Source organism: Fulvia fulva, chromosome 8 (assembly GCF_020509005.1).
Source record: "Fulvia fulva chromosome 8, complete sequence".
Taxonomy (NCBI): domain Eukaryota; kingdom Fungi; phylum Ascomycota; class Dothideomycetes; order Mycosphaerellales; family Mycosphaerellaceae; genus Fulvia; species Fulvia fulva.
This window is the reverse complement of record NC_063019.1, coordinates 3,850,167-3,875,089: the sequence shown is the minus strand read 5'-3', so window position 1 is coordinate 3,875,089 and position 24,923 is coordinate 3,850,167. Positions and strand designations below refer to the sequence as shown.

The 24,923-nt window shown below is 48.4% G+C and overlaps 7 protein-coding genes across 7 annotated transcripts; 3 read left to right on the top strand and 4 right to left on the bottom strand.

Moving 5' to 3' along the window:
• Positions 1–858: 858 nt before the first annotated feature.
• On the top strand, positions 859–1,249 carry CLAFUR5_11584 (Thioredoxin; the record flags this gene model as incomplete). Its single annotated transcript, XM_047910732.1, has 2 exons — positions 859–998; positions 1,057–1,249. The coding sequence occupies 2 exons, from the start codon at positions 859–861 to the stop codon at positions 1,247–1,249; spliced, it is 333 nt and encodes a 110-aa protein (XP_047765468.1).
• A 982-nt stretch (positions 1,250–2,231) lies between these two features.
• On the bottom strand, positions 2,232–3,348 carry CLAFUR5_11583 (uncharacterized protein; the record flags this gene model as incomplete). The annotated part of the gene is given in 2 exon segments (XM_047910731.1): positions 2,232–2,831; positions 2,845–3,348. The coding sequence occupies 2 exon segments, from the start codon at positions 3,346–3,348 to the stop codon at positions 2,232–2,234; spliced, it is 1,104 nt and encodes a 367-aa protein (XP_047765465.1).
• A 973-nt stretch (positions 3,349–4,321) lies between these two features.
• Positions 4,322–5,335, bottom strand: CLAFUR5_11582 (uncharacterized protein; the record flags this gene model as incomplete). The annotated part of the gene is made up of 3 exons (XM_047910730.1): positions 4,322–4,361; positions 4,415–5,147; positions 5,209–5,335. The coding sequence occupies 3 exons, from the start codon at positions 5,333–5,335 to the stop codon at positions 4,322–4,324; spliced, it is 900 nt and encodes a 299-aa protein (XP_047765466.1).
• A 48-nt stretch (positions 5,336–5,383) lies between these two features.
• Positions 5,384–5,920, bottom strand: CLAFUR5_11581 (uncharacterized protein; the record flags this gene model as incomplete). Its single annotated transcript, XM_047910729.1, has 2 exons — positions 5,384–5,664; positions 5,734–5,920. Coding segments are annotated over 2 exons (468 nt in total), but the record flags the coding sequence as incomplete, so codon positions are not given.
• Positions 5,921–6,604: 684 nt separating this feature from the next.
• On the top strand, positions 6,605–7,562 carry CLAFUR5_11580 (Rho GDP-dissociation inhibitor; the record flags this gene model as incomplete). The annotated part of the gene is made up of 3 exons (XM_047910728.1): positions 6,605–6,701; positions 7,006–7,325; positions 7,383–7,562. The coding sequence occupies 3 exons, from the start codon at positions 6,605–6,607 to the stop codon at positions 7,560–7,562; spliced, it is 597 nt and encodes a 198-aa protein (XP_047765464.1).
• Positions 7,563–7,962: 400 nt separating this feature from the next.
• Positions 7,963–9,451, bottom strand: CLAFUR5_11579 (Autophagy-related protein 18; the record flags this gene model as incomplete). Its single annotated transcript, XM_047910727.1, has 4 exons — positions 7,963–8,011; positions 8,064–9,127; positions 9,182–9,336; positions 9,397–9,451. 4 exons carry the CDS (start codon positions 9,449–9,451, stop codon positions 7,963–7,965), a joined length of 1,323 nt encoding a protein of 440 aa, XP_047764881.1.
• Positions 9,452–9,887: 436 nt separating this feature from the next.
• CLAFUR5_11578 (tRNA wybutosine-synthesizing protein 4) lies at positions 9,888–13,416 on the top strand (the record flags this gene model as incomplete). Its single annotated transcript, XM_047910726.1, has 2 exons — positions 9,888–10,462; positions 10,521–13,416. The coding sequence occupies 2 exons, from the start codon at positions 9,888–9,890 to the stop codon at positions 13,414–13,416; spliced, it is 3,471 nt and encodes a 1,156-aa protein (XP_047764880.1).
• Positions 13,417–24,923: the final 11,507 nt, after the last annotated feature.

Here is a 24,923-nt window from a genome sequence, read left to right as displayed (position 1 = left end):
GAAGGGTTGTCTCCCAATGGACAGCCAGGAATCTGCTTGCGGAACTCGTTAGTGGCGGCGGACGGGCTATTTTGATACGCTGTAGACGTAGATAGATCATGTCGAGCGAATCCTCTCAAGTTCATGTGCTGATCCCTGACTAGTCTGTTCGCATCGATCCTCTCATGTTGTCGCTTCATCGAGTCAATGGCTCGTAAGTTGCCCAAACCACAACGGCGGCCGCAGCAAGTGAGAAGCTCCTTGGGCCAAAAGCCCAGTTTTGGCTATGAAATCTTCTCCGATCTGGGTCTGACATGTGATCGATGACCTGCATGCTGTTGCGAAGTGAATGAAGCAAGAAGACCCACTCACACAAAAGCCGAGTACGTGCAGCGAGGGGCAATTTGTGTCGTCATCAAAGTGGCATCATCCCGCTTCCCTGCAACCCAGCCCTGCGTCTATCTGCTGCGTAAACATTTCAATTACTCATGCCACCAGCAAAGATTCCACACCCGATCACATACCCAATCCACAAGGTACGTCGCTGTCTCTTTACCCAAAGCATCCACGCAGAGCGCAGCAACACCAACGGCATTGACTCGGCCCGCAAGCGGCCAAGCTCGGCTTGTTGCCCCCGAGTTGATCACCTAATTTTGCAGCTAGAAGCGTCTCCCTTGCATCCTCATTATAAAGCCGACATCTCAAATACCTACAGTCCCCCTCTACATATACCCCTCCTCGCCGCCGTAGACCTACATGTCTGCAGCTTTCCGACGAACACTACTTACCAGCGCACGCAGCTTCAGACCCACCACTCTTCGAACACAAGACACATACCAACCCATCCTCGCGACCACCAACCGATACTTCTCAGCAACCATGGGCAAGGAGGGCGTTCACGTCTTGGGCAGCAAGGCCGACTACGACAAGGCGAGAGAGGACAAGGATACTTTGATGGTCATTGACTGCTTCGCGACATGGTGCGGTCCATGCAAGGTCATTGCGCCACAGGTTGTCAAGTGAGTACCACAGACAGTTCCGAGAGATGTGGCGAGCATGCGCTAATGCATTGGACAGGTTCTCCGACACATACCCCAACGTCCGCTTCTACAAGGTCGACGTCGACGAGGTCCCAGAGGTCGCACAGGAGCTCTCTGTCCGCGCCATGCCAACCTTCTTCCTCTTCAAGGGTGACAGCAAGGAGCCAATCGAGACCGTTGTCGGTGCCAACCCAAAGGCGCTCGAGACTGCCATCCAGCAGCACGCATAAAGTGGTCAAGAGAAGGCATTGAGAGATGCATGATATCATGGACAAACTACACATAAGGGAGATTTGGCCAGTGACATGGCGACATGCGTGGTACCACTTTTCGGTCAGGACTCATGGTCCTGCTATAGAGGTACTGTAGACGGCCTTCAATGAGCACTTCGGGTGCATTTGCTGCAAACATCCTCCATCGCCACTTTGTCGATGTGATTACAAATCGAAACAGACTCGACTTCGAAGAGTCAAATGATGCCTTATTGCAATAGTCTTCTACCACTTCTTACCATGACGCTTCACACTGCACCCAGATCCTCCAAATTAAATCAGATCAGTAGCACCAGCCTTGTGAAACCAAAGCAGTGACCAGCCCAAAACCTCGGAATGCACCACGGCCACGCAGCGCAGCATCGGCACAGTCGGCATGCCGTATGCTGTGCAACCTCCCCACCACCAGCATTCCACACTCGGCTACGACGCATCCGGGTATCGTTATGCTGAATGACCACGAGCGTCGTCACTGCGTCAATGCTGTGGTGGTCGTGGTTGTTTCTCGGAGTCCATCCTCTAGTCTGAAGCCATAGCGAGCCAATGACTCGCTCTGAATCTTTGTGGTTGTGCGGCTTGGTGGTATCGGGAGTCGGGCCGTGGTCCGGGGAGAAGGTGTGGTTGGTACAGTGTAGGGGAAGCGTGACGGGTGGTAGTGCTTATTGTTGCAGTGATAATGCTGAGCGATGGGTGGGATGGGGGAAGTTTGATGGAAGCATAGGAGTTGGAGAGAGAGGGAGAGGTGTGTCGAAGTTGGGAGCTGGCACGTCGTGAGTTTGACATGTCTACAAAGAGTTGAGATCACCAAAGACCTTAGCTATGGCGGATACCGTGTACGACCCAGACGACAGCACGTACAGTAAAGACTGCTGTGGTCCAGGCAACTCACTTGGATCCTATCAAACCCGCAGTCTCAACAAGACGCTTGCGAATGGCCAACTTATTTATCCTCACGCCGCTTGCGACCCACCATCCTCCGTGTTGGACGCATAATCATCGCATCCCCAAGAATATCCAGATCCTCCTGCTCCTGGCCCCGCGGCCTCCACTGCGATGCAGCCACCATACCTCCACCATAATACCTATGAATAACCGGATCGCCCAGCGACCAATCCTTCTGAACCAACCTCGACTCACCTTCCACAACTTGACGTTCATGACCAATATACCAGAACGGCGAGCTGCGGTCCGTCAAGACAGCTGCAGAGTACCTACCGGCATGCCAAAAGGAATTTGTGAACACGCTCTGCATGTACGAGGACGTGAGTGCGTTGACGCGCGCCACAGCGACACTCCAGCCGCAACGAAGGCCAATTTTGCGACCACATTCGCCGTAGGACTCGGCGATGATTTGGGAGGGCCATTCCTGTAGGACTGCTATCTTGATGGCAGGTGCGCCATTCATCTTGGAACGTGGTGGTAAATTCTTCTTCTTCGTCCACTTCCGGCCACAAGTTTCGAACAAGGCGCTGTTTAGATTGACGATGCCTCCGAAGATCTCGTTGACGAAGTCGTAGCCAGCCTCTACAATGGGCGAGTTCTTGCAGTAGCACCTCTTCGCGTCGTTTGCCGTTGACAGCTTTCTGGAATGCGTGTGCGAATTCGTGCACCAAAGTGGCCGCAAGTTTGAGCTGGTGGTATTCGGGTTGTGAGACGTCTTCCAGATCTTGGAGCATCTTGAAGTTGATTTGATTTATGGAACGGAAGCCTCGGCGGAAATGTTGATGGAGGTGAGCTGGTAAAGGCCCTTCGAATGCACTTGATCGGCCGTTTGGAGCATCATCTTCGCCATCAAAGTCAGTGAATTCGGTGTCAATCATACTTGCCATGTTAGCGATCAAGACGCGTGCCCTTTCACGCATCTCGTCATTGACGCTTCGAGGATGTGTGGAACTAGGGTACTTCAGGATTCGAACGAACCAAATAGAGCGTTCTCCGTTCGGCGCCACGACTGGCGGCTGTTGCTCTATCTCGTCCACTTGTTGCCATGTGATTTTGTCTCCCTTGCAAAGGCCCTTGTCGTTGTAAGTTGCCTTGTACATATCCCCGTCAGCCATAGTGGGTAGATACTTCATGGCAGCATCGGTCAAAAGAGCCTTCAAAGCAAGGCGGAAGGCAGGCGCAGCTTTGGCATAAGCCTCATCCGACAGGTTCTGAGGTACGAAGACAGGGTTGATCTCATTGTCAAGGTCACAAACGATCGTAGGTTCGATCTCACCTCGGAACGACAGGAATTCTGAGCAGCGGAAATCTTTGCATATGTTAGTGATATTGTAATGATTGTTGTGGTCCCCAGGCTGTCCTGCAGCAATCGTGGTGTTTCTGTACAGCAGTGTGATGGGAATTTGACAGAGGTGTGCAAAGTCAATGGCCGGCGATAGGAGTTGCTGGCGTCTGAAGACTATATACCATAGCACAATCGCCACAATGCGCGATACCGAGTCCTTTGTTAGCTTGAAAGAGCAAAGTCCATCAGAAATAGCACTTTGTTCTTCATTGTGCCCGAAGCCAGACCAGGGAAGAGAGACAACGGTGCAAGATCGCGTTGCTGCGATCGAGAGCCTCCCACGACGCTGGCGGTCTTGCTCAGTATTGTGGGCGGAATAGAGCGTCTCGTTCCGGCTCGCCTTGGGGCATCGTAAGGACTGGTGTCAATATCGTTCGATCTCCAGAGAAGTCGACTTGACAGAACATTCTTGCATTAAGCTTACTCCGACTTTTCAGCGCATACTACCGACTCCAGCTGTTGTCCTTCTTCTTCTTGACCAAACAGCCCAAATTTGCTACACGCCACCCATCTCATGGCCTGGCACGTCCGTTGCGTGCTGGCCCAATCGCTATGCACTACCACCACCTGGATAAGAAAGATTTCTGCTGTAGTAGCATGGGTACAAGCGGGGTCTTGTCCACAACCTCGATATAGATCGCCGAAAACTCCAAGAATACAGTGGTATCGCTGACGCAGAAGGAACAGCATCGCCTCTCTCTTTCTGCTGGTGTGTATATCGAACTAACTCCGCCTCTCTCTGATCATGCGCCGAAGGCGGTCATGACGGTGGGTATAAGGGCTCTATCGACATGTCAGTATGTTCTCCACGTCTTTGCGTTGCTTGATGTACTCACCCAATCGCCAAGCTGGCTACAATACCAGTGAGGGCTCTGCGCCTGATCCGCTCCTTTCGTAGCTCAACCTCAATTGGTCGGATTCTCTTCGCCGGTCTAAGCTCCTCACTGAGCTCATCAGTCTCTTCAACAAGCTCATCCGCCTTTCTCTTCGTCTTCCGGCTCTTAACACCGTCAACCTCTTTGGCTGCTTCCACCATCTCGCGCGCTTGCTTCAGCATCGCATCGGTGTCCTTTGGTGGTGGCAGATCTGGGTGATTCGCTGGCGCAGTAACACGGACCTTTGTCTCTTCGATGACCTCCTCGCCATTCTCGTCGGGTACCTTGGTGGTCTCGACCTCGACTCTCACGGTCTCTTCCTTGTCGCCGTTCACGGACGCTTCTTCATCCTTGGCCGGGTCATCTTCCTCGGTCGACTTGGCCTTGCGACCGCGCGTTGACTTCTTGACCGGGCTCGCAACCTTGCGGCCTGCTGGCTTTGGCTTCTCGAGTGTTGGCGACACGGAGCGCAGGCCGCGCGTGCCTCTTGTCGATCGAGCTGCGGCGCGACCACCCTTCGCAGGCGTCTTCTCCGGTGTGCGACCAACGCCGTTCGCGATGCCCTTCTCCATGCTGTATGGCGGTGGAGACTTGATGCCCTTCTTAGGATCGCTAGTACCGTGCGTGATAGGCTCCGGGTCGAGAAGTGCGGCGATCCACAGTTCGATGCCGTATTCCTTGGACAGGTCGAGTGCTGCGAGAGTAAGAGGTGTGAGGATAGCAAACAGATGAGGAATGTGGATTTGATGACTTACCTCTTCCGGGGTCGATCCAGACATTACCCGCCACTTCTTCGCTCGAGGCTGCGTCCAAGCTCTTGATGTAATCCTTTTCGCTTGTTTCCTCTTCGACTTGGGCGTAGGGGAATGCGGCCTTGAACATGCCGGTCGCGCTGATGAAGCCGTCGCTGGATCGTCGCTGTGCGCAGTTTTAGCTGCCGTGTCGCGTGTCGCATGTCGCCTGTCGCGTGCATGTCGCGCATTGCGTTGTGTCTTCACGTACCATCAAGAAGTATGCCTCGGGCCATTTGCGGTTTGCGCCTTTGGCAAAGATGCCGCTGCCGGTCAAGTCCTTGGGCAGTGGAACGCGTAGATGCGCGTAGTCCAGCGTGCCCAGGTTCTCCTGCTTTGTCGCATTGCTCGTGCCAACTTGGCCAGGCTTCACCTTGAGCTCCGTCTGTCCAAGGCATCGGCGCTCTACCAGGATCTCATCTGTACGCGACAGGTATTAGCATCTGCTCTTTGCGCCTTCTCGTGTTCCGTTGCGCGCGGGCGACGTACGACCAGGAGCGCGCTCTTCCTCGAGCATTGGGTTTCGGCGCTCGGGCAGGCCTGGTCGCGACATGATGGATCGCGTGTCGGTGGTAATGTAGTTGGCGGTACAATGCTGCGTGAGGCCGGAGTCGTGTCGAAAGAGGATGCGCGCCGAGGGCAGTGGCACGTGGAGAACACGGCTGTCGCGCGTGCTAGAAAAGTTGAGCCCGAGCAGGGGACGGGGTCGAGGATGCTAGTATGGTATAAGAGCTGTGATGAAACAATTGCAGAAGCGAATTTATTGCCACCGTGGACGACAGAAGTGAATGTCGAGCAATGGCGCAGACAGGAGGAGCACTGGAGCCGCGAGATCTGGGGGTTCGTGAGCGGCGGCCGACACGGCCAAAATATGGTTCTAATGTAGGTGGCTGGCAAAGCCCATCTCATTTGGCTAGGAGATACACTACGAAAGGACTTCATCATCGACTGCTGCCGTCTACATCATCTTCTCGACGGCAAAGAGCATCCGTCCGACGACATTCTGTTCGTCTTTCCTCAGTCCTCCACATCTGGATCCTTGCCTGCCAGCGAAAGCCATCGCCACGTGTCTGTGTGGACATGAAGCATGCCGCGAGCCTTCTTCGCAGGTCATCGCGGCATAGAAATGCCATCTGAGTGATGATCCTGAGCAATTGATGAGAGATCTGTTGTAGTAGCAAAGCTGTTGATACGAAGTAGCAGGCGGTGAAACCCTTGCCAATGCTCGTGCTGTTCGCTAAACACCACACCCCACCTTCACTCCCCCAACCTCAAACATTGCCACGTCCTCAACCTTGTACACAAACAGAACTTCACCTTGACCACACAGAACCGTGATACAACACGAAGAACAACCACCATGTCTGCGGACCCGAAACCAGAAGACTTGCAGCCTGAGCAGACCGAGGGCTTCAAGGTTGGCGAGAAGAAGACCATTGAGGAATATCAGCAACTAGGTAGGTCAGCAGCTAACAACACCTCTCATGAATAGTTTGGAGTGAGGGTCAGGCAGCGAAGTCTTGTCACATCGTCTCAAGCAAATATCTTTGCCCTCAAGAGCACATTGCAAGTCACCACATGAAAACGTGCTGGTGTTGAGGCGCACTGCTGAGCGCCCGCTTGTTGGCATCACGAGCTGCAGAAATCAGTATTTTGTGCCTGTCATACCCATTCACAGCGTCCATATCCTCCCTTCCATCCCTGACTCCAGCACACCTTCCTCCATACCCCCACCAGAAACCTTACTAACACCCCTCCCAGACCAAAACGACGAATCCCTCCGAAAGTGGAAAGAGTCCCTCGGTCTCGGCACAGGCCAACCCATCGGTGATCCAAACGACCCCCGTCGTGTCATCATCCTCTCCCTAGGCCTCGAAGTAGAAGGACGCCCCGACATCATCATCGAGCTCGACAAGCCCGGCTCCGTCGAAGACCTAAAGAACCACCCCTTCACCATCAAGGAAGGAGCCACCTTCCGCATGAAGGCACGCTTCAGAGTCAACCATCAGATCCTCAGCGGTCTGAAGTATGTGCAGGTTGTCAGCAGAGGGCCGGTGAAGAATAAGATGCAGGAGATGATTGTATGTGCCCTCTACTACTGGGGAGAGTGAATCTATGCTGATGATCTGATGTCACAGGGTTCTTACTCTCCAAGCACGACTGATAAGCCAGAGTATGAGAAGAAGTTTGAAACCGACACAGCTCCTTCGGGCATGCTTGGACGTGGCAAGTACAAGGCTGTCTCCAAGTTTGTCGATGATGATAACCACGACCACTTGACCTTCGAATGGTCATTCGAGGTGAAGAAGGACTGGTAGCTGGATATTCACTAGAGCGTGTCGAGAGTCCTCAACACTTTGAGACTATCTTGATATGGGAACCGGGCCCGGAACATGCAGCGTGTTGGATTGTGCTGTTGCCACTTGGGGGGTTCCGCAGCGAGGGCAAATGGCGCAGGGCAAGCTGACGGCATGCCTTCATGTGCTGTGGACGTCATTCATCCAGAGGTCCTTGACTGGAGCCCTGCAGTTTAGAGCCACCAATGAAAGATCCTTGCGCCGACAACTTCACATCAATTTGACTTTTTCGTGGTTATGCCTGGTATCTGGATTGAGCACTCGGGTATGGCGCTTAACAAGTCCACACGAGCGCCACGCTTGAACGCTACAACAGAATTCGATTGAGATGCAGAGTCGACCTTCCGGTTCCATATGCCCGTCATTCGTACTCGTCGTTCCCCTTCCGATACTTCATGCCATGGATCTCACTGCAAGATGATCAGTATACTGACTCAGACGGTGTGGATTGAAAATACTAACTCAAACCTCTTCATCAACGTTCCCTCGCCTCCCTTCTCCAGATCAACACTGTACACGTAAAAGTCACCCTCGTTAGTGGCCACCATCACGTGCGGAGTGTTGTTCGCCATCGCCACGACACTTCGCACCGGCTGGCCGTTAGCTCCTCGCGGTACGCGCATCCAGGCAAAGTCTCGTTGTGGTTCCCACATTTCAGTAACAGATGAGGGTAGGTAGCCTGCTGCCCTGCTGACGAAAGATGTGGAGACGTTTTGCGAGGTTCGTCGCACGAGGGACATGAATCCTGGCTGTCGTGGTTGCTTGGCGTTTGACAATGCTGATGGGTCGCCGTCGAAGTCTGCGCTGCCTTCTCGTGCGTCTTCTGATGCTGAGGGACTTTCGCTGCGGTCGCGGCCGGAGAAGGAGGGTTGTCGTTGTTGAGTTGGGGAGGATGGAGGTGAGATGGGTCGGTTGGCGTTACCATTCGATGGGCCTGGCGGCGCAAGCTTGAAGACGTGGATCGTCTCTGTCGCGGATGAGACGCAGAGTAGGGTGGATGTTGCGTTGAAGCTCATGCAGTATATCCTCGCCGGTATGCTGCCTCTTCGGAACTGGTAGAGCTTCTTCCCGTCTGGTATCGAGAAGACCCGTATCACTGTGCCCTTTTCTGATGATGTCGCCATGAGTGTGCCGTCGTTGTTAATCGCAATGTATGAGACCGCAGCCTGGTGGCACTGTATCACTGTGACTTCCTCCATCTTGTTCAGATCGTACAGCAGGACGTCCCCGCTGATCGACTCTTTTATAACCGACTTGGGCACATGCGTAGGTTGTGTGTGCGGGTTCTGCGGCGTCTTGTGGTAATGTGGTAGCGCAAGATAGCCGTTCTCCGAGTTTGGGGATATTGCGCATATGCCGCCTGGGTTTTGAGGTATGACTTGCTGGTGGATCATCTTCATGTTGCTGATGTCGTAGATGAAGGCGACCTCTTCCAGCATGACCACCAACCTCTTCCGGTTCATCTTGACCGCCACCACCATGCCATGGAACGTGAGTTCGCATATGGTCGAATGCTTCTGCGCGCGCTACTCAGTCTCGTAAGATGGTCCATCCTTTTCGCACATGCTGTCCAGACTCACTTTGGTGTTCACGATTCGCAGCAGTCGGGGCGTAAGGATGATGGCGACGAGGGAGGTGGAGAAGAGCTGCTCGACGAGGGCGATGTCATCTTCGTAGGACTGGTTTGTGAGCTCGAAGGGATCGGTGTTGTACACGCGCAGCCCGCGTGTTGTTGCTATATCTACCTTTCAGCATGTGCCTCTCTACGCCATCGCATCGGAGCGGTGCGGCCTACCAACAGCCAGCGAGCTGTGGTCTTGGTTGAACGTGACATAGTTCAGCCCGGGCATCGCTGCGGGAGATGAGGTACCACTGCCGTTGGTGCCACTGCTGCTGCTGCTGCTGCTGCTGCTGTTCCAAGAGCATTGATCGCGAATGGCAGGCTTACAGTGGTGAGTGCAGAGCTTCACTGTGCTTGGCTGGTGACTTCACTTTGGACTTTGGGGCCCTCCACACCGGGCCGCTCCTCGCACTTCCCGCCGCCAGATGACTTCGTCTTGGCTGATGCACAGCTGAAAGAGGCAGTTCGCAGGCAGCTGCAGGGCTTAGAGGAGAGCCGGACAAGTATTCTAGACGTACTGTCGCGAAATGACAGCCGCGCGCAGTCCGACTCAGTAGCCCGCCCGCCCCATCTCTCATTCTCGTCGCAAGCAAATCCAATTGACATTCCTAAAACAGGCATCCGCTGTGGGTCCGAGTCGCACTCTCCACGCGCGCACAGCAGCCATGGCCGTGGTCGATGAAGAGCCCGACACTCCCCTTCCGGATATCTCACAGCTGCTCCTTGAAACAGACAACGTGCCTCGTCCTGCACAATCCCTGGAGCAGCTCAACGTCCACTCGCAGCCTCGGCAGTCGGACGACCTTCCTACAGGCCATGAGAACAAGTCCAACGATAAAATGCTGAAGGCAGAGAAGTTGCTTGGCCTGCAGGGCCTCACCAACGGCGCGAGCAATGCAAATGGCAAGGTCAGACGCAGCTCGAGCGTACCCATGCTCACCAACGGCAAGGGCAAGTCATCCAGCAAGACTGCGATCGTGGACCCTCAGAAGCAGCACCGAGACGAACTGATCATGGATACGAACAAGAGCAGCATCGTTTCGAAACGTTCCGTGGAGAAGCTCTACTACCATGGCCAGCCCGAGTACTTTCGCTATTTCGTGAGCAAATTTAAGCGAAGGTCTCCTTTGATCAATCGCGGGTACTGGTTACGCATGAAAGCCATCGAACATGCAGCGTCACGCTTTATGAGCGAGCGGACGGCGAAGAAGAAGGTGCTCATCAATCTTGGATGCGGGTAGTATGTGCAGTTCGGAGCTTTCAAGTCTGGTTGGCGCGGGAACTGACACGCGCCACAGCGATCCATTACCTTTCCTCTTTCTTGGCAAGCAACCTCAGCTATGTCAAGGGACTACCTTTGTCGACGTGGACTATCCAGTCCTGATGCAGAACAAGGTTGGAGTCATCGACAAGACTGAGCAGCTTAGGTCGTTGACACCGAAACTCACCAAGACGGGAAACGAAAGTGGCCTACTTGCCTCGAGCGACCCATACGTTGCAATAGGATGTGACTTGTCTAACATGACGCCGCTGCAAGACATCTTGCAGGAACACCTTCAACTTGGTAATGGTGATGTAGCGATACTGTTCGTGTCTGAAGTCTCCACTGCGTACATGCCAAGGGATGCATCACAAGCTGTCTTCGAATGGACCGCAACATATCCCGATGTTCGCTTCTGCTTGCTTGAGCAACACCTGCCGGATGGTTCTGACCACCCTTTCGCCGCCACGATGTTGGCGCACTTTGAGAAACTCCGGACACCACTCCAGGCAGTTGGGACGATGGAGGAGATGAAAGCACGATTCGTAGCAGCAGGCTACCCCGAGCACGGAACAGAAATTCGGTCGCTTTGGGAGCTGTGGTCGGATCCAACATTCCTCAGTCCGGAAGAGCGACGAGCTCTCGATCGTATAGAGCCTTTCGATGAGTGGGAAGAGTTCGCCTTGTTCGGCTCGCACTACTTCCTGCTCATGGCGGAGAAGGAACCTGGCCGGGACTACTCTTCCAAGCCGTATACATCCACACGAGCATCGTTCTTTGCAGGATCGTCTCGCGCCTCAATAGCGTCAAGCCCAGTGAACGGCAGCAACAGCACCAGCCCCGATACACCGCAGTATCACTTTGGACCAGGAGATATCCTGCAGACGCACGAGCTGATAGAACCACATAACTTTCGAAGATTTGCCTCGGTCGTTCCAGCACCAGACACAGATGCGGGCGATTCAGTAGGTCTACATGGAGGCCTGGGTACACAAGAACGACAAGACAGCTGTAATACATACTCCAGATACGACGCAGTACAGCCCATCATGGGACCGCCACTGCGGACAGGCACCATGTGTCACGCCATCACTCGACTCGGCAGTACAGCGAATTGTGTAATGACTGGAGGCAGGACGTCTCCTGACAAGGCCAGCGCCGAGTCCTGGCTTAGATTGGATGGCAAGTGGCGGAGAGTGCAAGACCTGCCTTCAGGACGATTCAGGCATTCGGCTGTACCTCTAGTGTTACCGACTGTACCACGACCTGCCCATACAGTCCTCGTCTTCGGCGGCAAAGCTTCCGACGGCCAAGTCCTCGACGAGTGGCTGATCTGGACTGGTGAAACTGGCTGGCAGCCGGTAGTGGTGAAAGGAGAAAAGCCTCCAGCGCGATTTGGTGCCACCATGATCACCGACGGCCGTGAAGCCACGTCTGGTGTCATCATTGGCGGCATGACGAGCGCTGGCAGAGTATTAAACGACTTCTGGCACTGGAACCTGGAGAACGACATGACACTTACCTGCCAGAACGTGACCTCGAGAGCGACTGCCTTCCTCAAAGCCGATGCTTGCATCCTTGGACGCTTCGGAGCACAGGTCGTCAGGTCGAATAGAGGCATCCTCCTGATCGGCGGTGTCACTGGCGCCCGCATGCTCACTAGACAGGATGAGATCCTCAACATGAAGACTCTTAGACCACAACCTATTCAAGGCCCCAGACCCCTGTTCGTAGGCCACGCCCTCGAGGAGATCGACGGTGGCCTTCTCGTCCTCGGCGGTGGTGCAACATGTTTCTCTTTTGGTACGACATGGAACCGCAGCTGTGTGCTTAATGATGCATCTCCCCCCGAATTTCAAATGGAATGGCAACTTCGCGCTACGATCAACGCAGGGAAGCCAACGACGGAACAGAGTACCATATTCACGGAGCCAAGTTCCAATGGCAACGGCACGCCTGATCCCAACAAGCGCATGCCTGACCCCGTTCGTATTCAAGATATCCGCATCACGCACGGCGTGAACTTCCCACAGTACGTTGACGCTGCACGGCCGGTCATTTTACGGAACTGTCAGATCGGATCCTGCACCACGACATGGACGAACACCTACCTCGTCGAAGCAGTTGGCGCCGACCGCAAAGTCGCCGTGCACTCCTCTTCAGCAGAGCGGATGGACTTCCAGAAGAAGAACTTCCAATACATCACCCAAGACTTTGCCACCTTCATCTCCTCCGTGGAAAAGGGCGAACGAGTCTACCTGCGAGCTCTCTCCAAGGAAGCACCAAATAACAGACCCACCAGCCTCGCCGAAGACTTCCCCGCGATAGCCGGCGACTTTGGACTTCCGCATGAACTGGAATATGTCACGAGGAATGCCCACAGTTCACCCCTACGAATTTCAGGACCGGTGCACATGTGGCTCCATTACGATGTCATGGCGAATGTGCTCTGTCAAGTACGAGGGAGGAAGCGATTACTTCTTTACCCACCTTCCGACGTCTCCCACCTAGGCTTCGAAGCAGGCGCCTCTTCCTCCTCCATCGACGTCTTCGACACCACCACCGCTCATCCCTCCCTCTCCCAAACCCACCCACACGAAGCCATTCTAGACCCAGGCGACATCCTCTTCATCCCACCAATGTGGGTCCACACCGCAGCTCCCACCCAGGGCATGAGTGTAGCTGTCAACGTCTTCTTCAGGAACTTACCCGCAAACGGCTATGCGGCGGGGCGAGACGTGTATGGCAATAGAGATTTGGCTGCGTATGAGAGAGGGAGGAAAGATGTTGCGAGGATTATCAAGAGTTTTGAGGATCTGCCGCCGGATGTTAGTGGGTTTTATTTGGAGCGGTTGGCGAATGAGATGTTGGAGAAGGCGAGGAGTGTGAGTAAGAGTGCGAGTTTGCATTCTGTTTATGCTGAGGCGCCGTGAAGTGTCCGGGGTGGTCATCGAGATGGGTGGTGTTTCGGTGGCGTGAAGGTGTATGTTCCAGCTGTACCATGCCATAGATGGCGTCAGTGGGCATTGATATTGGTACTCAGATCATGACAATAGATGAGATTTTACCAAAGTACTCGCATAGCGCTGGCGAAAGACCATAGCAATGACAACAATCATCGATGCAAAGAGCCACCAGCCAGCTGCAGCTCCTTCTCAAAGCTGAAGTGGTGTCAACCGTGAGCCGCGTTGTCGAGCCTTTAGGATCGAGCCGCTAACCGATTCTCAAGGCAGCTTACAGCTTGTTGGGCTTGGGCACTAGGAACTCTAAGAACGCGAGGCGAGAGAGTATGTGGTAGCTGTTAGACAAGTTAGTGCGCTCGTATTCAGTATAGCTTAGTGGGCCGCCTGTCTTAGTGGGAATCATTACGTGATCTATATATAGATAATAATCTATAAATAAATAAATAAATAGATACATTTATAATGCCTATCTAGCTCCTAAAAGGTCTACGAGGCCGGGGGCTCTTAAGGAAGAGAGAGGGGAAAACCGTCGTACGGGGAAAAACCCTCTTTAGGTATTAGTAAGTTCTCTCTATTGCTTATTAGTCAATCTGTCGTACTAGAAGCGGTAAGTACTAGGTAGTCAGCCGCCCCGGAGTACCGATCTACCCGGTACCTAGGAACGAGTATTAGTAGCTAGCCGACTATCGAGTAGACGACAGGTCGACTATTAGTAGAGGCGGGTCGCCTATCGAGTAGGAGACAGGTCGACCGTCGAGCGGAAAACGAGCTGGCCGTCGAGTAGACGACGAGTCGATCCTTCCGGGCTCCTATACTCTATTAGTACTCCTGTCGCTATTCCTCCTACGCTCGTAGTCGCTATAGGCTACGGTCTACCCGCCTACGTAGTCGTCGGTACTACCGGAGTTCTACTACGTCTATAGGTAGGGCGCCTTCGAAGGCTTCCTAGAGCTCTTCCTCCTAAGCTATCTCCCCTATTCTTACTACTATCTTACCTACTATCTAGAACTACTATAGTAGGCCGGTCCGTATTACTATTCGTACCGCTACTCGTATCCTACGCGCTATACCTATTATATATTAGAAGTCTATAGCCCTAGTCTCGAGGCGTATTACCTACCGGGCTTCGATAAAGCGTAGGTAGAATAGTACGACGTGTTTCGGCGTCTAGACACGTCTATATTCGTATAGGCTACTATCTACTCCCGGTACCTTTCGGCAATATAGATAGTCCTTAAACCTAATATAGTCCGAGCGGAGTAGTATCGCGACTATTACCTATAGGCGGGTAAGGGCTCGGAAGAGTATTACTCTATCTCGGCTAATAGGTCCTGTCTTTACCGCTACCTCGTCTTCTCGTTAGTATACTCGTCGCCGTAGTAGTTACCCGTTCGGGTACCTTTCGCCTTTCTCCTAGCGCTCGTCCTAGATTCCCTATATATATCTACGGACCGCGTTCGCTATAGCCTTCCGTTCTTCGCGTCCCTATCCCGCTCCTATTACTAGTATACTACTAGCTAGGGCCTATACTCGGAACTTTACTATCGGGGTTTATTACGTATCTAGCTACCGCTAGGCTTATAATCCTATCTTCTTTTTAGGCGCTATAGATTAAAGGCGTGTCGTAATTATCTAGTACGCCGCGCGGATATTACTCCCTACCTTACTATTTACCGTCTAGAGCGTATAGCCTATAGCGAGCTATTAGAGGTAAAGGTCTAGTAGCGCGATCTACGTATCCGCTTCTAGGACCTAAGTCGGTATAGTACGGTATACCCCGGTCGCCCTACGTAAATATTCGTTCTATACGTTTTAAATCTACTTTATCTAGCTAGTCGCGTAGAATAGATACTAGACTAGTGCCCTAAATATAATCGCCGGTCGGATAATAGAGCTATATAGCTAGCGTACCTTTACGAAGGCTACGCCCTATATAGAGGCCGCGAGGCGTATAACTAAGGCTTTGTTCTAGTCTCCCCGCTACTAGAGCTACTTTAGGTAGGCGTACTACCGGAGTTACGTATCTACTTAGAATCTTAGGACCCGGATAGATAGCTATAGAGTAATCTAGCTTACGCCGGTCCCGGCCTCGATTATAGCTTAGAGGTTATACTTCTTTAGGGTCCTCGTAAGGTAGATTATCTAGTACTTCTTATATATAAAGACTACCCCGTATCGCGCTACCTAGTCGTTATATACCTCGAGCGCCGCTTCGAGTTAGCGGTAATTAGTCTCGGTTAAGTCGCTATATATTAGGATGTTCGTGTCGTCGATAAAGCCTATATAGGAGTTAGTACCGCCGGCGCTTCCCCTAAGTAGCGGGAGGAGCGTAGAGGCGAAGAAAAGGAAGAGGATCGGAGAGAGCGATAAGCCCTACGGGATCCCTATTTCTATAGGCCGTATCTAAGGTTTACGCTACTCCCCTAGGACGAGCTACGTAGACCGGTTACTAAGGAAGGACTTAATAAACGCGACGAGCTAGCTAGGTAGACCTTTCGCCCGGAGGTTATAGAGTAGTCGGGCGTAGTATTAACGAGCTAAGGGCCCCTTTAGACCCTGAAATTTACGCGATAAATCTTATTAACCTTTAACGGTTAATTACGTAGTAGGGGTATATAGGGGTACTACTAAGATATATCTAGTTAGGAGGCGACCTTAGTAGGAAGCTAAGGAATTACGAGGAATCTCTCTATAAGGTAAAGATACGGGAATCTAAAAATTTCAGATTTATTATCTTTTTTTTAAGATCACTATATATACTTTACGGCCCGCGGACCGATAAGTATATATACCTACGCGTAAGCTATCTTAAGGTCACTAGGCGCGCCCTTACTTACTAGAGTGGTTAGTCGTCTATATTTTAGTAGTTAATAAGGGGGGGTTAAGTATATACCCGGTAACGTACTTTACTACCGTACGGGCTATACTAGTAAGCGGGCTACTTTTACTAAGAACTATACTACTTCTACTTTAATTGCGACGGTATCTTAATACGACGACATCCTATAGAATCGTTACTAGGAGGACAATTCCTCTTTAGATTCTTCGCTATCTAGCGAGTCTACTTAATAGGTACGTACATTATACCCCGACTCGCTATATCGCTTATAGCGTCGTAGCCTTAGTACTAGCCGAACACTATCTAGCGACTCTCTACTTACTTCCTACCTCCTAGTATCCTCTAGAGGTACTAATTACGACGCCCTATTAAAGGTTAGAGACCCTCTAGACTAAATGTACTTGCGCTTTCGTGCTTTCTACTATATAAGGGCCTCGTTAGACTTACGTAGCTTACTAATCTCGCTTCGTATATTACGGTTCACTACTACCGTAACGTCGCGCGCCTTAGCGCTTCCTTATATATCTCGCGCGCTTTACGCTTCTCTTTCGTAGCCTTACCGAATAACGCTTGTTTTACGGTAACCCTATACTATCGTCTTATAGATCACTACCCGTAATAGTTTATTCGGTCCTATAAGCGGCCTATCTAGTCAGGCTAGTAGTTATAATTAAATCGTACTAATAATAACTATAGTCGCGTAAATAAGCGCATTAGTTAAGTCAATAGATCACCTCTCTCCTTCGCGTAAAACGCGCGCCTCCCTACTCTTATAGGGCCCTTATATACCTACTAAGAGAGTAGTCTTATCTACTACGTAATAGTATAATATAGCTATACCCGGTAGTACTACTAACGGGGTACTCTTACATAAGCAACCTCTTTATCTAGATCTTAGTAAGTATAAGCGTTAGTCGCTCGTACGCGCTAAGCTTTTCCTAGCCGTATCTACTAAAACGTAGACACTCGATATCGTCCTAGGTACCTTCCCTTCCGACGACGACTCGAACGTATTCGCCGCCGAATAATAAGAGATCGAGAAGGATCTACTACCTAAAGAATAGTAGTTTACCTTAACCTCCGACCCTATTAACTTTGTACAATTTCTCGACGAGGAATAGATCTTAGAAGAAGGAGGAATCAAGGTGTATAAGATTGTAGAGTCAAGAGATAATATATATATATAAGCTAGTAAAACTAATAATATACGCTAACCTAAGGAGTCGGCAATCGCCTTAGAGTATACTACTATTAAGAGCCTAGCCGAGTTCGCGACTCGTACTATAGTATACCCGGAGATTATGTTTTACCTCGTTCGCTAGATAGAGTTAGACTTTATTACACTTTTTAACTAGGTCGAGTCCCTAAAGAAGGCTAATAAGGTTATATAGCGTAAGTACACCGATATAAAGAAGGAACGTAATATCGTATCCGAGAGTCTTAGTCAACTCGAAAAGGATAAGGATGTTAAGGGCCTCTTTATATTCTACTTTAATAAATACTAGAAGTATAAGAGTTAGATATAAGACCTTAAGGAAGCTAATTAGCGCCTCCGATAGGATAACGATACGCTCTTCGGACAGGTCGAGGAGTCGTAGGTAGGCATATTACCTAAGGACATTAAAGCCATATCTAAGCGTAATTAGGCTCTAAATAAGGAGGTAGTAGAGCTAAAGGCTTAGCTAGTAGCTAAGGATACGAACGGTACTAGCGATACTAGCGGTACTAACGGTAATAATAATAATGACCGTAGTCGTTAGGTCCGCGTCTACTCCCCTCGTCGTAACGGTGTTTTACGATTACCTACGCCTCCTACTTAGTAGGACCGTATAGGTAGAGGTACCCGACGAGGAGGTAGTAGAGGTAGTAGCGATAACGACGGAGACAACTCTAATAACGATAAGGGTAGAGATAATAGTCGACTACGCCGTTACCTACGCCGTAACTCCGTACGACGAGAACGCTAGGGTATACCTAGTAGTGCTTCTAGGGTAACTAGTAATACCGCCGTTAGCTAGTTCACTACTATCGAACCCTCCGCTAATATTATATATACTAACAAGTTAGTTAAGGACCTAGAAAGTAAGTTCGATAATAAGAATATAAACTTTGACCGTTAGCTCGATTAGCTAGAGATCAAGCTGTCCGTAATATAGTTCTAGACTATCGAGGACGGACTACGCTATATTCTTAACTACCTCGACGGGTACCCGTACTAGCTATATAATCCGCGAGTACCCTCTAAGCGTACTAAGCGTAATTACGTTAACCCCTTTAAGTCTATCGATTAGATAATCTAATTTCTTATTAATCGGTATAGTAAGAAGGACATCGTAGGTAAGGCCTTCTAGAAGCTCTAGGTCTTATAGTAGGGTAAGAACGAGTTATTTTCTATCTTTATCGCTAAGTACGACAAACAGCGTAACTTATACGACCTATTAGCTAAGACTAATTACCGCCTACTCGAGGGCAAGCTTAACTACAAATATATAGAGGCACTGCCTATAGAGACTAAGGACCGTAAAGACTTAGTCGATCTATACTATAAGCTCGAAGCTAAGTTCGAGCGCCTAAAGTTAAAGACCCTAGCTATACTACGACCACCTCGTAGTACTAGCGGTAGTAACGGTACTATACCTACCGCGCCCGGTATAGCCTAAGGTTTAGGCCTTAAGCTATACGCTTAGATACCGCGCGAATTTAAGAAACTTAAGAAGCTCGAGCTTAAGGAGAAGGCTAGTATTATCGTAGTAGGCGGTTATATCCGCTACCGCCGTATAGACTATAACTTATACTCGTTAGACTACCCTATTAAGTAGTATAAGCGCCCTCTACCGCGCGCAAATACTAGCTCTATAATATAGATACCGGCTAATCCTTAGTAATAGGGAAATAGCTAGACTATAACTTATACTCGTTAGACTACCCTATTAAGTAGTATAAGCGCCCTCTACCGCGCGCAAATACTAGCTCTATAACATAGATACCGGCTAATCCTTAGTAATAGGGAAATAGCTAGACTAACGCTTAAGTACGATAACCGTTAGTCCTACTTATAAACATAATACTAAGAAGGAAATATAGCGAGATGCGGTAATATAAGGACTAGAGTACGCTTTACGTATATTAGTAAGCTCTCTAATACCGCCTATTACACGAGGGGTACTAAGGCCGAGAGTGTCCCCTTACCTTATAATACCTAGTAGTATAGGTAGTAATTAAGCTCTTACCTTCCTTAATTATAGTGCCACCTCTTAGTATATAAATTCTGTATACGCTCGTATATATAATCTTCCTCGACTCTAGGAAGAACCTCTTTAATTAGGACTAGCTAATAGTAGCTCCGCTAACGAGCTTATTACCGGGTCTACGTACTTTCCTTTTAATATCGGCGGCTACGTCGAAATCCTTAGCTACTATTTGATAGAATCACTAGAGTATAACATCGTACTCGGCTCTAGTTAGTTCGTAGACTACATACTAGAGATATAATAGGAGAAGGGCATTATAATAATGAATTATTTGAAAAGCCGTACCTATAAGGTAAACTAGAGGTCTAATAAGTACCTAATAGTACAGTCTATTAACTATCTAGCTACGCTAGTACTATTAGGTAATTATTAACCGCCGATAGTAGAAGATAACCCCGATAAAGTTACCGCTCCTACGCTATCGTTACCTAAGTATATACCCTAACTATAAGAGGATGACTTCCGTATATATACTCGATAACCGTTACCGGTAGACGGCGTTAAGACGTTAAAGCGACCGTGCCGACACACGAAATAAAAGTAACGAGTTGTTAAACTAGAACTAGAGATCGATATCGTAAACATCTCCGCGGCCTACGTAGTAAAACTAGCTCGTAAGAAAGGAGCGGAAGTCTATATAATATAGATTATACTACCTAGTTAGAAGCACTACGCAAACCTATTACGAGCCTACGTAATAGTAGCGACTAGGCAAGACTTCGATCCTACTAGGCTCTACGCTATAAACCTTCGGAAGGTATAGTTAGTAAACCCCTTAACAGTATGTATAATAATAGTAAATAGCGACTTCGATAGATTTATAAAAGGCAAAGATAAGGACTAAGATACTAAGGTCTACTTGCCCTAGGAACTATACGATTTCGAAGACTATATTAACCGTTAGGATATATTGAAGATCCTACCTTACCGCCCTAGTAAAGACTATAAAATACACCTTAAAGACGAAACTAAGTTACTTCCTTTTAAGCGGCTATACGTAATGTCGTCTCGCGAGAATAAGGTAATTAAGAAGTAGGTCGATAATTAGCTAGAATCTAGAGCGATATAACGAAGTACGAGCCCGGCTTCTATACTAGTACTAATTATACGTAGACTAGGCGGCGGTCTACGGGTCTATATCGACTATAGAGCTCTTAATGCCCTTACGGTCAAAAGTAGATACCTAATACTACTATTCTAAGAAACGCTAAACCGCCTAAATAGAAAGAAGTACTTTACTAAACTCGATGTCATCTCTACCTTTAACCGTATTTGTATTACGGAGGGCTACGAATAGAAAACTACGTTTAGTACTCGCTATAGTCAATTAAGTGTATAGTAATGCCTTTCGGCCTATATAATACTCTAGAAACATTCTAATTATATATTTACAATACACTTAGGGAGTATCTCTATAACTTCTATTTAGTATACCTAGATAATATCCTGATCTTTAGCGATATATTTGAGGAATATATATAATACGTACGTAAAGTACTATAGCGTATACGTAAAGCCGGCCTATAATTAGACATCGACAAATACAAGTTCTACTAAATAGAGACGAAGTACCTTAGTATTATTATAGGAGTCGACGGTATCCGTATAGACCTAGAAAAGGTCGACGTAGTCAAGAACTAGCTTACTCTAATATGCCTAAAGGATGTATAAGCATTCCTTAGGTTCGGAAACTCCTATCGAAGGTTTATATAGAACTTCTCTAAAATCTATATACTCCTTACGAATTTAATAAAGACTAGTAAGAAACTATTCGTTTAGACAATAGAATACGAAGCAGCCTTCTAAGAATTAAAAGATAGATTCTTAACGGACACGGTACTTGTATACTTTGTACTAGGGTCAGAAACTATAGTCGAAATAGATGCCTTAGATTTCGTTACTACGGTAGTAATTTTATAGAAATACGGAGACGTCTAGAGACCGGTAGTATATATGTCTAAGAAGATGTTACTATAGGAGTATAACTACGAGATTTACGACAAGAAACTATTAGCTATCGTCCTCGCCTTCGAAGAATAGAGACCTAAGCTTACCGTTAACTTAGACGATAATATAGATACCGATTTCGAGAATATAAAGGATATAGATAACAATCCCGTTATTATCTACTCCGATTATAAGAACCTAGAATACTTTATAAGCACGAAACAATTTGATAGACGGTAGGTACGCTAGGTATAGTTCCTAGTACAGTTTGTATTTAAAATTACCTATCGTCTAGCTATATAGGGTATAAAGCCTAATAGTCTTACTAGACGATCGTAAGATCTACCGTCGGATCTAAGCAATCTACGTCTATAGTATTAGAGCTAGGTCATCCTACTGCCCGCTCGCCTCGATATTAAGCTCAATTTAAGCGAGCTACGGGAGGGGGAGGTAGCGTAGTAAGTAGTATAGTAGGATTTACTTATATAAGTCAAGGCTCTATATAACAAAGAGACCGTTTAGGCTACTATATAATAGCTATCCTAGAACTAGTAAGTACCTCTATTACGTAAACACAAGATTGACGATCGTACGTCTAAAGTAGAAGATAGTATAATCTATATAAAGAACGCCTACGGAGGATATAGCTTATTTGTCCTAGAAGTTACTAGCGTAGTAGAACTTCGTACTCTAATTACGAAACGTTTCTACGACATACCCGCGGCTAGGTATCCCGGCCGTAAAAAGACATTCGAGTTGATTAGTAGGTACTACCGCTAGCTACGTATAGTACAAACGATTAAGAGATTCGTCTATAATTATATTATCTATAGAATAACGGTTCCGTCAAATCAGTAGTATTAGTACCTCCTTATACTATTACCGGCACCCTTCGGAGTATAGGAGGATATCGCTATTAACTTCGTTATAGATTTGCCCGTAAGTAAGAGCTTAACCGATAGACAAACGTATAAGAACGTCCTTATAGTTATAGATAGGCTTACTAAGGAGAGATACCTGATCCTAGTGCTATAGATAGACGCCCTATATATCGTATATATCTTTATCCGCTATATCTTTATTCGTTATAGCATTCCTAAGAGCATCGTCTCGGATCGGGGCTCCTAGTAGACGTCTACGTTCTAGAGACGAGTTTACTCCCTACTCGGTATTTAATAACGACTATCGACGGCCTTTTACCTAGAATCCGATAGATAGTCTAAAAACACGAATAAGGTTATAGAACTCTACCTTAGGGCCTATATTAACTACGCCTAAGATAATTAGGTTAATTAGTTACTACTTGCCGAGTTTACTACTAACAATTATATAGATAGATAGATAGATATTTCATTAAGCTATTATAGTGCCCTTTGGCCTATATAGCTATACTATCTTGTTTTTGTATATATAGAGGGGAAACCGTATTAGTGAAAACCCCTCCTCCTTCCCGCCTATCTTTTCCTCCTAGTTATCGTCTTAAATTTCCCTTATTAGGGGTACGCTAGTGTTATAGGCCTACCCTAATGACTACCCTATCTACAACCCCCCTCGCTTCCGCCTCTTATCTATCTACTCCTCCGTCTCGCTCGCGAGGCTAAACTACTAGAGGTATCCCTACTATAGTATCTACCGAGAGATTCGGCGAATGTTACCTTTGTCCCTAATAATTAACTTATAGTCTCTCCTTCCCGCTCGGTGCCCAATTTCCCCTACCTCTCGCCTACTACGGGCATCGTAGTAGTATATGTTCTAGGTTTTACGATAGGTAGCCACACTAGTAGGCTAGGCTATAGATATCTAGTACGCGTCTCCTAAATAGGTAGGCCCTTAATCTAATATATTTAGACCTGATTTGGATCGCTATGCTTACTTCGGCCCTTATTAGGTCCCTATATAGCTAGTAATTATGTCTCTAGAAGGCTCGGAGCGCTATCGGGCTTATTGTCTTAGGGGGCTTCCTTTTCTAGTCCTGCTCCTATAGGTAGCTCGCTATCTATTCCGCTAGGCTTTAGGTCTTAGCCTTACTCCCGCCGGCCTAGCGAGTCCTACGCTCCTCCTCCTTTCGTGCTAGCCATTCGGTACTTATCTATACGGCCGTAAAGGTAGTAAGGTCATCCTCTTTTTAGCTTGTCCTATGTCCTACCCCTCTCCGGTAGCGGCTTTCTATCTTATTCTTTGCCTCCTAGATCGTAGTTTGTACTAGGTAACCTATCGTCTTTGCCGCGTATTAAATTCTCATTCCCCGGATATACTAGCCGATTAGTAGTATTCCTGTCTCTATTTCTACCGTACTTATTAACGTTGTCTTATATACGCCTAGTACCCTACGTAGGTTGCCTACCTATGTCCTATTTAGGGGTTACTCTATCCGTTTTAGGATCGGCTTACCTACGCCTCCTGTTCCCTAAATCTATACCCCGTACAATATAGCTAGTCTAACGATCGCCTTATATATTACTCTTACCTTATCAAATATTGCTCCCTATATAGATGCCGTAAGCCTCTTTATCGAGGCTTTATTAACTTGCGCTCGACTCTAGGCTTTCTTAATCTATACATTCTAGCTTAGCTTCGGGTCGAGCTAGATCCCTAGTACTCGTAGCTCCGCTAATAGCTTAGTCTCGTAGCCTTAGATTCTTACCGCCGCCTTTATATTATAGTATGTTCTCGCTTTACTAAAGTGTATAAGTTAGTACTTTTTAGGGGCGAACCGGGCACTATACTTCTTTACCTACTCCTCGCATTTCTTGTGCCTATCTTTAAGGAGGCGACAGTTCTCTTCTATCGAGTCTGACTAGGCTAGGATGTTTATATCGTCTACGAACCCCGATGCTAAGGTTTGCGGAGAGGTAAGTAGGGGGATTAGATCAGACATAAATATTAGAAATAGGATAGGGGAGAGAGTAGATCCCTAAGGTATTCTAGTCTCTGCCTTTACCGGGTCGGACGTATACCTTCCTAGGACTAGGTATATCGTCCGTTCCTAGAGAAAGGAGTAGACAAACGTCGTTGTCTACTAGGGGATACCTTTCTGCTATAGGATATATATTAGCCTTTAGTATAAGACGTTATCGAAGGCCCCTACAATGTCGAGGGATAGTAAGGACGCCGCTCGGTTCCTACCGTAGTACTAGAGGGTCTGAATTTGCTCCGTAATTAGCTCTATTACTATTAGTATCGATCGCTAGCTTCTTCCCCCTATCTATATTACTAGGAGTACGTAGTTGTCCTCGGTAAGCTACGTAAGTCTCTAGGCTACTATCTTTTCTAGGACCTTCCCTATCGTATTTAGAAGTACTATTAGTCTATACGACTTAGGCTAAGTATAGTCTTCCTTCTATAGCTTACGTAGCACTACTATCATAGACTCTCTATACGGCTTCGGGTGATACCCTAGCCGTAGGCACGCGGTAAATAGGTTTATAAGGTTCGGCGCG